The 11,649-nt window shown below is 41.6% G+C and overlaps 1 protein-coding gene across 41 annotated transcripts in view; it reads left to right on the top strand.

Annotated features, from left to right (window-relative positions):
* Positions 1-11,649, top strand: part of adgrl2a (adhesion G protein-coupled receptor L2a) — a 111,438-nt gene that overhangs the window by 64,640 nt on the left and 35,149 nt on the right. For all 41 annotated transcript variants that reach the window (XM_019880333.1, XM_019880332.1, XM_019880330.1 and 38 more), the window contains one exon: positions 2,631-3,431. In XM_019880333.1, coding sequence (XP_019735892.1) covers positions 2,631-3,431 — 801 coding nt within the window. The remainder of the gene's footprint in view (positions 1-2,630; positions 3,432-11,649) is intronic.

Here is an 11,649-nt window from a genome sequence, read left to right as displayed (position 1 = left end):
ATGCATGTAAAACATTTAGCTTCAGTGTATTTGCAATTTTAGTCTCTGGTCAGGCTTGAGAATGTATTAATTTATATTTATTGAATACAATAAAAACTAATTAATACAATTAATAAATAGCATCAATCAATACATTTTAGACACTTGTATATGTCTGAGTGCCTCAGCAATCTAAGTGTACCGGGTTAGTGTATATGCTGTGTCCATGCAGAACTTGTGTTTACATTTATTTGGTTTGTCTTTGTCCACAGACATCAGTAGATGTAAAGAGGACCCGCCAATGCAGCCAGAGCTAAAACAGTTTCCCAGGACCCTGATGGGGGACAGGAGAAGGAGCTTCAAGGCAGGCTGGTACCATATCCACCCCTGGCTTGAATATTCTCAACAGATGGACTCGGCGTATTGTTACGCTTGCAGATATTTTAGCCCTCCTAATACTGTTTTTTTCTCATCACTGTAATGTTATGACTACAATGCTTTGAAAGTTTGATGAAATAAAAAGTCAAATAATATTTCGAATCTGTCTTTTTAGCCCTGGGTTGAATGTGCCCCTCCATCAAAACCCTCGGCCCCAGCCCGGCCCCCTCAGTGAAACTGATCTAGAACCGCCACTGTAAAAAGGGTGTTCACACGGCACACATTTGCATCGGTGCTGCACTGATGTATTTTGTTGCGATATATCTTACACCGGTGTAAATTTTGTGGAGCGTTCACACGTATAAAGCTGCTTACTAAAGAGAAGCGTGTTAACCCCCCAGTGGAGCGCCACTTGCGTTCACACGGCAGTTTCACCTCCTGAGCAGCGTTACATTTGCTCCGGTTTAACCTGTTTTCATGGGCTACACTGGTATAACTTTGTATGTGTGAACGCTCTACGGGGGCAGCCCCGGTGCTACACCGGAGTAGAAGTTGCCATGTGAACACCCTTATTGTGTGAACAAACCAAGGATTTAAAGTGTGGTGTTTCATTTACAGTTAAGGAAAAGAAGAAAAAGATAACCCCATATTGAACCCCAAAGAGGAAGTTGACGCCCCAAGTCTTCAAAATTGTGTATCCGATCGAGATGTAAATTCTGAAAATAAAGCTGAACTGTCGATCTCTTTTGATGTCAAACCCAAATATTTTCAGTCGGCAGCATGAGTTAATTAATTGGAAATACTGTTACTACAATGTACGATATCAGTGTATTACCACTACACTCAGTTTTCATTGTTTTGAATGACAACATTGCTTAGATACACAGTATGACTAAATTAGAGGTTGACCGGTGATGTGGAAGAGGTTGTGCTCAACCTTCGAGCATCGCAGCCAAACACAACTCAATTGGACAACCGTGAACAATTTCAAAAAGCTCATGTGCCTTTTTGGTTGGGTATTAAATCAGTGACATGGCGTCATTCATCACCAATTCCGTCCGCCGTTCGGACTCTCATGAAAACCCGAACCACACACTGCGCGACACTAGAGTTAGTTTCTACTGCATTGCTCGGTGTGCGGATGGACTTTAGAGGTTTCACTGTATCTTCTCAGAGTCCACTAAATGCGATGTGAACCATCAGTGCAGTGCACCAAGGGAAGTAAGAATGACTGTAAAGAAAACACAGGTCACACACACTGCCAAATGATGTAACTCGGGGCGTATTGGCTTCACTCCATAAAGGTTTCTTCCTCCCCATTCTGCCTGGGTGCTTTTGCAGTTCAGCACAATTTGCCTGGCTTCCAAATCGTTTTCCATAGCATGCTTTGGTAAGAGTGAAACGATTGCTTTCTTCCGTCACCTTCTTTCTCCAAGGTCCCTTTCTTTCTCACCTTCCTCCCATTATTCTCACTTGACTACGCACTGTTTAGTTCTTTGTTGGTTTTTATGCCTTAGAGCCCGAATCAAAACACTTCAAGAGACCCTTTACTGAACTTTATAAAAAAAAAAATATATATATATATATATAGATATTTAAAACTGTATTTTGTTTTTTTTGATGTACATACAGTATTTTCAGTTCAATTAAATGAATTATTTCTGTGGCGTGTAGTCACCGTATCACCTTGATATTCGTGCTTGCACCATGTTGTTTTATATATATATATATATATATATATATATATATATATATATTATAAAAGGATGTGACATTTACCTCTTGCTAATGACATGCCTCTCAAGGTTTTTACTGTACAAGAGGTGAGACGCATCTCGGCACACACGTGTCTGCCTCCCAGACTATGTCGACTGTCGCTCTCTCATAACCTTTTATTTCTTAAGTTTGGCTGTATTTTTTATTTTTAATTACAGGAGTTTTTGTTTATGTTGCGTTTCATTTGTGTTGCCCTCATTTGTGTTTTCTCTCCTGGAGTTAATCTCAGGCAAAACGTATTTTTTTGTTTCAGATAATTGCAAATACATAAATATTATGCTTGATAACTGTTTTTTATTCCTTGCTATGCACAGTAGCAAAATCCTTATAACGCTTGTGAAAATTGGTGGTAGCGTTTAGTCGTTTGAGTTTGCCTTCCTCATTCTCTGTGGACAGCTCATAAGACAAACATGCATTTTATTTTGATCTTACATGTATGGTGCTTTTGATGGCCTATTAACCCGTCTGCCTTTTATTGTACTTTCTTCTATTACTAGTTTTTCTTTGCCCCGGGACTCTGAAAGCTGTCGCGGAACCCTCCTTTCAGTTTGAAGCGGAGCAACAAGCTGGCGCCTGGTGCAAAGATCCACTGCAAGCTGCTGACAAGATCTACTTCATGCCTTGGACTCCTTATAGGACAGACACTCTAATTGAATATTCCTCCCTGGATGACTTCCAAAATGCCCGCCAAACAGTTACCTACAAGCTGCCCCACCGGGTGGACGGGACCGGATTTGTGGTCTACGATGGTGCCGTGTTTTTCAACAAAGAGCGTACCCGCAACATAGTCAAGTTTGATCTGCGAACTCGAATCAAAAGCGGGGAAGCGATCATCAACAACGCCAATTACCATGACACGTCACCCTATAAGTGGGGTGGTAAAACAGACATTGACCTCGCCGTAGATGAGAATGGCCTCTGGGTGATCTACGCGACAGAGCAGAACAATGGCATGATAGTCATCAGCCAGTTGAACCCCTACACGCTACGGTTTGAGGCTACATGGGAGACGGCCTATGACAAACGCTCAGCCTCCAATGCCTTCATGGCCTGCGGAGTACTCTATGTGGTCCGTTCCACCTATGAGGACAATGAAAGCGAAGTCAGCAAGAGCATGATCGATTACATCTATAATACCAAGCAGAACCGTGGGGAATATGTTGATCTCCACTTTCCCAACCAGTATCAATACATTGCATCTGTGGATTATAATCCGCGAGATAACCAGCTCTATGTGTGGAATAATTTCTACATCCTGAGGTACAACCTGGAGTTTGGGCCACCGGATCCAGCTCATGGTAAGAATGCTTCAACTAATGTTCACTTATCTCCCTTGAACTGTAATTGTCGATGTTTTGGTACATAAGCACGGTCATTGAAAAGTGCAGTTAAATGCACAAAACAAATATTTAACTCTATTTTATTTCCAGAGATTTATCAGTTGTTGGCTGCAGTATGTTGCATTTATGTTTGTGTGGTAATTGTTTTTTTCTTTCTTTTTTTCTGAACACTCGACTTTTCTAATATAATACGTGTTTTTTTTTTGGTTTGTTTTTTCTTTTTCCACCATTTTCAGGATAGAAAAACACTGATGTGTAGGAACCAAGAGTGTGTGGACTCTGTGGTAAAAACACCTTGAAGCTAGCCGCCGTATCATAACAAATCAGTATCTTTGGGATTTAGATAGGTTTACCATGTGGGCATTCCCTGAGTAGTCCCAAAAGCTCAAGGGACCGCTGCTAGCGCTTTTTTATTTTTTATTTTTATTTTTTTCTTGTTAGAGACGCATATTCGCGGCGCTGGAAACATACATGCCCGGACAGGTGCAAAGTCTGGCCCAGGGCGATGTTAGATCATTCCCCAAGTGATGCTGGAAATGTAAATCCCTACTGGCCATTAAATATTTTCATATGCTGCAAAAGAGTGCAAGGACTTAAGGTTTGGCTCAAGAGACACAAAAAGGGCAATATATCAACCAAAACGCTCCTCATTGGAAACTTTTAAACAAGCTGGCATGAAGCTGAGAAGGGGGCCTACATCGACCCTACTCTAAGAATATAATGCCAGTAATTAACCTAATCCCTTCACGCCCTGGGTCCTAAACACATGCACTGCTCGTTGCAGTCAGTTAGTCGTCAGTGAGGTCAAACAACTTTTCCACAGATTATCACTGGGCTCAGAAATGTGTAAGGTGTTTGCTCGTTGGCTTGATAGGAGCAGGGGTGGGACAGTCAAAATCGGTTCAGCCGGCTGAACCGCATAACTCAAGGCCAAGGCGGGGGTTTGTGTATAAATGGGGATTATGTCGGGTTAAGAAAAAAGAACATTGGAGAAACCTACAGTCAGTGAGTGGAATGAGGCGATCATAATCAAGGAAAACTTTGGTGCTTTCTGCCATCTTTTGTTACTGATTTATTGCTTTATTGTTGTATATATGTTAGTTGCTCCATGTACAGCACTTTGTATGCAGCGATAGCTGTTTGAAAGTGCTCAATAAATACAGTTGAGTTGAGAAAAAAAGTTAGATTTTAATTCACTAAATAATCAATACTGTACTGCCAGATGGAATTATAATGTAGATATTTACTCCATCAAATTGTTAAAATATGGCTGATCGAAAGGAAAAAGTCAGATCTAAAGGAAAAAGAAAAAATGAAGGAGGCAAAATGTCACCAGAAACACACATTGCATACATTCAGATTTACAATTTGAGGATATATATATATATATATATATAAAGTGTGTTCTGTCAGGAACTGTCTTCACGTTTTTCTTTATATTTGAGGTTGAACCCCTTCAGCCTGATCAACTCAAGGTCTGATTTTAAGGCTTGTTAAATGGAAAAGGACACAGAACATAAACTGTAGTTCAAACCACAAATTTTAATCGAGCTGTGCAGTGTGCCTGCACAGAGTGCGAACTTAGGAAAAATACACCACAAAATATTTGCTCAACAACATATTGATGGGTTTTCCATCTTGTCCGTTTTGTCTCGTCTATGAGGACTTTCTTCTCTCCTTGACAAACGAGGCATTGGCGTGGTCTTGCTGCTGACTAATGTATGTCGAGCATCAGTCGATGAGCGCAGGGGAGAATAGTCTGAGATGATCATCAACATGTCAGTAAACTTGTCCTCCCACATGGCTGCTGTTGACACATAAATGATGGGCACTTTGGTTTGCCTGTCGCCAGACGGCCTCTTTGCGATATCTTCATTCTCGGCTCATTGACTTTCCCACAATCACAGTGTTGGAGATGCATGTGTTTTGAGCTACAGAATGATTTCAAAACAAAAACAGCAATGATATTCTAGATTTGCTTGAGCCGCGAAACGCCGATCATAACGCTTTAGCATCTAATTGCGCAGAAAATATTTTTACGTTCCGAATGCAAATGATGCCAATTATGAACGTAATGACGATATTAGAACTGCGGACAAATGATCAGCAGGGTGTTTTAATCAAAGCACATACATAGAAGACAAGTGCGAGATGTTGCGGCTGCTCGCGATGCATTCAGCAACTAACGAGGACCGCACCTCCTGGCCTCTTTCCCTTTGCCCGCATTTGCTGGTTGTTCAGTCGCGGCAAAGTGATGTTGACAAACTACATGGCAGACAGTTGGATTGTTGTCAAGTCCAATATCGCTGCTCATGTTGAGGCTACGTCATCTCGTGTAGGATTATGGGGGAGGGGACGGGGTCACATCCAACAAGCGTCTCCACTGGAAGTGGACATTAAATGGGTCAGTAAGTCCGTCGCACGGCTTTGACCAGCAGCACCATAATCCACTCGTTGACTCGTGGCCCTGTCCCTTTGTTCCTTGTTGCATATGGGCCCTCGTAAACGAACATATTCCTACGTCTGTTCTTTTAACGGTGATGATTAAATTGATTTAAATGCTCTGTCCTCGCTGGAATCTCATTATGCACCAATTCTATGGGTACTTTATTTATGCCAAGCACTGATATGCGGTGTTAAACTGCCAAATAAGCATGTTGAAGGATATTCGTTTCCTACAAATGTGCACAAACAGCCTATATTCGCTGCCTCGATAGGACACAGGTGAGCTTTGTTAGCCTTTTTATGTTTCCCGTGTTGCAGAATTAAATTGTGAATCACTGCCATATAAAAGCCCTCGGCGCCACATTTCGTGCCCACACAAATCATGTTCTCCTCTTTTCATTGCACGGATGTCAATACATTTGCATATGGATTCAAGCCGTGTTTCACCCTGGAATTATACATCTGTATAAAAGTATTGAAGAGAACAAAGACATTTGGGTGAAATTGCGCTCGTCCACTTGAAAGTCATCTGCGTGTGGCCCATAGAGCACCCTATGTACTGTGTACATGTCTAATGGAAGTCCTGTCCAGTGCCCAAATGTTCTGTTCTTGCAGATGCAGAGATGAGCATTCACCCCAGAGCGCAAGCCTCTTAGCTTTTGATGAATCTAAAGCTTTCTGATAAGCACCCCTGTGATATATTCTTGTCTTTGGCGGCGCTAACATGGAGGTCAAATTTCACGTGGCAACATTGTGAGGAACCGCAGGGAAAACAGAGAGAGACATAAGAGACTCTCACCATCCAGCGTTCACAGCCACCTGAGGTGTTTGGCGAAAATGTCAGGTCTGTGTTGCCTCCACGCTCAACCGCAGCAGCAGCAGGCGAGCATTAGGATGCATTTAAAACAACCAATTTGATTGTTTGCCTTGACAACTCCCCCCCCCCCACCCTTTCTTTCACCCACCCCAGCCTCCTGTCAGCTGCCCAAGTTAGACACGCGAGTGAAGAAGGAGTGGGTACTGATGTGTAAAATCACCCTTTTTGGTTTGTTTCTCAGTGCTGTCATATTCTCAGCTATGACATCTTATTGCATCCATTTTTGACTCCTATTGCAGCTTCCGTTGTGGTGTTTTCTCCTTTTCCCTGTAGAATACCTTACATTACCTTTTAAAACCTCAAGTCCCCGAGGGCGCACAGTCACTTTACATTGGGCTGCTATCTTAAGAGGTACTGCTGCTCTGCCTCCCGATGCTGTTGCGGCTACAACTGTGTACCTTCTTGACTTCGGGAAGAAATGTCTAAAAACAGCATTGGCATTCAGTCATTTGTAGTACCTTAATGTAGCTTGCCCTTTTAAGGAAATGGACTCCGACGGTACGACATGTTCTGACACTATTTGCCTCTCTTGCTCAAGAGTGTACCCACATTGGTCATTTAATGTTTTTCCTGGCGTGCTTCCTGAAGTCAAATCTAAAGCCTCCGTCAAACTGTTCAAATCATACTAAAAGAGCACTGCAGACTAAATGACAGGATTTAAGTAAATCCTTAGCTGCGCCTTTGGCAAACTGTACAAGGCCATCACGCATATCTAGTTTAGACATTTAAAAACATTTATTCACTAGTGGAAGAGTTTAGCAGAGGGTTTTATTTTATTTTTTTTTTAATTCTAACTGCTGTACATTACTGCACTGAAGCGGCGAATGAGAACTTATTTGCCTTAGTTGTAAGCATCTTCTGTTGAACACGCCTTCTCCTTTGGGAAGTGACCGTGCTCTTGATGAAATACACATGTTTCACTCCAACACGCCATCATTCAGTTTTCCATCCAAATGTGTCACCGCAAGTAATCCTTAGTTTGTTTTCCCCATCCCAAAATTCAAAAGCAGTCCTGATGATTCCCATCGTAGGACAATAATGTGGTTGTGTGGTTAACACTGTTTCCCAACTCCATGAAGGGTCTTAGTTTGAACATGTTTGGATATTTCTTTATATTATTTACATCTGCTCCATGTAGTTGCACGAGTTATTTCCACCGTAGGTACTCTGGCGTTCACATACAATCCAAGGTGTGTGTGTGTGTGTGCGTGTGTGTGTGTGTGTGTGTGTGTGTGTGTGTGTGTGTGTGTGTGTGTGTGTGTGTGTGTGTGTGTGTGTGTGTGTGTGGTTGCGCGTGTGTGGTGCCAATAAATTTTGAAATGCATACATGTCATCAGATCTACAGTGTCTAAACCCTCTACGTGACCAAGAGCAGTGGACTTGTTGAAGTTCTCTAAATTGCCACCTGGTCTGTACGCATCACATGATGGGTCGAATTTCATCTCAGCTTACTGGAGATACGTGGAACTGTGAAGACGCTAGCAATGTAAAGGAATGACTGTGAAGGCCAGCTACTTTACTGCCGGGCTGACATTTGTTGTTCCTCCCATGTAGCTTTTTTTTTTTTTTAACTGGTCTCATACTTGGACTGCTGGTATCGCGAGTCGTCACGCTAAGTTAAGATATACGGATGGAGTGAACTGAAGCGATGAAATCCGACATTAGGGATTTACGCTCCTGCTCACAGGTCTGCGATGTTGCGTCATGGGAGAACAACCCAGTGTCTGTCGGATTTAGAGTATGTTCAGTTCATGAGGTGAAGGCATCACCTGTTTCTTGCACAGAACATCATCAGACATGAAGGGCAGTTGTCGTTTGCCCAACCCTCTCCTCTTACACAACACATTTGCACAAAAACACTTCAAGATAGTTTTTCAAGTTGCAAGGGACATGGCTCCAAATGCTAAAAATGACAAGGCAGAATGAAATAAACCCGAGGTTAAGATTTACACTCACAAAGAATTGCTGTACATGAAACAGAGGAGAAGGCATGATTATAGTTTCACTGAGCTCTACAGTCAAAGGGATCCATGGTCTCGTTTGAGTAAAGTCTGAGCCCCAAAAAAAGAAGGCATATTAAAAGAATTATCACTCACACTTTACATTGGTTCGTCTTACTTCCCAACGCATGCCTCTGAAGGGATTGACTCACATGGGCCATATTATTGTTTTCGCTAATCTGCACCAACAACATGCTTGACTTTCCATCTTAGAAAAATGTGCATGTCAGGCATGGGTGTTATGAGCATGTGCGTGTGTGTACAGTCATCCCTGAAATAGTCACTCCTTGTCTGCACAGCATTAAGTATCAGTGTGCTTGGTACATTTGGAGTTAAAACTTGAAATTTGATGCACGTACAGTCGAGAGAAAAGCTGCCAGTGGGGGTAATGGGGGGGGGGGTCGTCTAGGCGTTAAAGCTCTAGTCTGGCAGCTGCTATGTCTGTTCTTTATATGTTGCTGTCAAGGTGTAGATTACTGTGCAAGAGAGTGAATATGGTTATATGTATCCACATTTGGTGTGTGGGAAATATTAGACACAACAAAAACTGACATAAATTAGCTATTAGGTTATATTCCCTTAGATGTGAACGTACGGTGTATATTGAGTCACGGCTCCAACGGACATGGCTCCTGGGAAATTATTTGATTTTTTTTTTTTCTTTGCTCAGCTTTCCTCATATTTACTGCTGATATGCAAGCAATCAAATGCATTCTTCCCGCTTCACATCCACAAATGCAACAGAGAGTGAAAGACATGTAATCCAATTTCCTCTGCATATCATTGTTGTTATTGGCAGATATCGGAATGCATTGCAAACATATGGTGTATTACAGGACTGCTTTGTAGTCAAGAACAACCCCATAGGTGCAGGGTGGTTTCAGAGGACTAGGTGAATGCATGTTGTTGTAGGCGACATATAGTAGCAACAAAAAGAATAAATCATTGACACGTTTTTTTGTTTTTTTTTTCCTCACTGTTCATCACCTCAATGCTAATGGGTTCTTTATTTATCATCCATCTAGTAGGTTCTTTGTACTTTGACAAAGACAAAGCGTGGCTTCTCTCCAAAGGCAGCAGCACACTTGTCATGTTTGGGTTTCCATTCACTTTTAACTTCACCAATTCCAGCCCCATTAGGAGGTTTTTACCACCCATGAACATACAAAAAAGTACCAGTAAGTCTGCCACAAAATGGGAATAAAGAAGTAAAGCCCCTAAAATCCCTCGCTTGAAATTATCTGGAGATTACTCCGTGCTGTTTTCTCATGAGAATTTAGTAATGGAATATATGCAGGGTTAAGGCTGTGTAATAATAACAACAAAAACTTGCTCCAGTTCCAAAAACAGCATGCCCTTTCATAACGCACGTCACAAACATAGCAAACATGCTGCAGAAGAAACACAATTTGAACCGACTTTCAAAGTGGATTAGGTTAAGATTAAGATTGTACTACTGAGCACTGAACTTTTGTTTGGGATGTATTTTTTTAATTCCCCTTGCTTTTAGGGATTTACTGTCTCTGATAAGTGTATTGGTTCAAATCTGACAACAAATGTTATAAAAATATAGTAAAACAATGTGCAATCACAAACAGGTTGAGTCACTTATAATAATAACTCTTACAAAATACTAAAATCTCTTTTTTTAGTCATCCAGTTTTCAGATAAAATAACTTTAAAGTAACATTAGCTGCATTCATTTTATACATGTTATTTGTGATATTTGAACTTGTCTTCATACAAGCCCCAAAACGAAGAATGCCTTTGCTTCATTGTCAGATTCTCTACCTCTTGTCTCATCTGGTTGATTTCCATTTGGAGAGTTGTGTTTTTGTCAAGCGCCAGGCTGACAGCAGCTGGATCAGGATGCACAACATTGTCTTGGTTTATGAGGAAATGGTTTCGGCCAGACGTGCTTGTGCTGTCTTCCGTCTCGTCATCGGCGGGCAGCCTTGGTTGTCTCCTTCAAACACATCCCCTTTCAACAAACGAAAAAAAATAACCTAAAAGAAAAACCTACAGTTCACGTGAAATGCTTGAATGGCAATGAGCAATGTTGAATCTTTATCCTCTGGCAATGTAAAGAAAAGAAACTGGACCGAAAGACCAATACTGTAGTGAATGGAGGCCTGACAGTTGCAGAGGATGCAGTCGTGCCTCTTGCTCAATAAAACTTGAGCTTTTTGAATTTTCCTTTGGCAACATTGCATTTAGTAGCAAATACGGTTTTGGTAAATCTAAAATGCTGAAAATTGTGACAACCGGAAGTTGTCGGGCTGCCTGAGCGTTTGCATGTCATAAATCATGTCTTGAAGCAGCTGAGGTAAAGCCGATCACACCGCTGGGCTGCTATGAGTCAGTAGTGCAGTTGATGTCATCTAGTTGGCGGTGGAAAGAACCCCCGTCTACCTTGGATATAAATCATGTGATATCTCATTCTCAAATCATTTTTGAAATATGAATATGAATTCTTTCCTCATGGTTTACCACATCTACATTCAGTATGAAAATGTGAAAACAATTTTTCAGTCAGTTGAGGAAATGTCAACATTTATTTAAAAGCGATTATAATTAATCTCCCCAGTTCAGCCCAGTGACTCATAAATAAGACCAAGACCAAGTCCTTTCAGATAAGCCACTGCCGCCCCCTTAACATAAGATGTACGAGTCTGGAACGACCTCACATTGTCGATTGGAAGGGGAGTCATTAAGCATAATATATAAGACGCGTATGCTGTCAGTTTTCATTTGTTAACCCGGGATGATTTTGCCGCGGTGAGGTCTCATCTGAGGCGTGTGTGTGTGTGTGTGTGTGTGTGTGTGTGTGTGTGTGTGTGTGTGTGTGTGTGTG

This window comes from Hippocampus comes, unplaced genomic scaffold (assembly GCF_001891065.2).
Source record: "Hippocampus comes isolate QL1 unplaced genomic scaffold, H_comes_QL1_v1.1 scaffold151, whole genome shotgun sequence".
In the NCBI taxonomy this organism is placed as follows: domain Eukaryota; kingdom Metazoa; phylum Chordata; class Actinopteri; order Syngnathiformes; family Syngnathidae; genus Hippocampus; species Hippocampus comes.
This window is presented reverse-complemented; position numbering and strand designations above follow the sequence as displayed.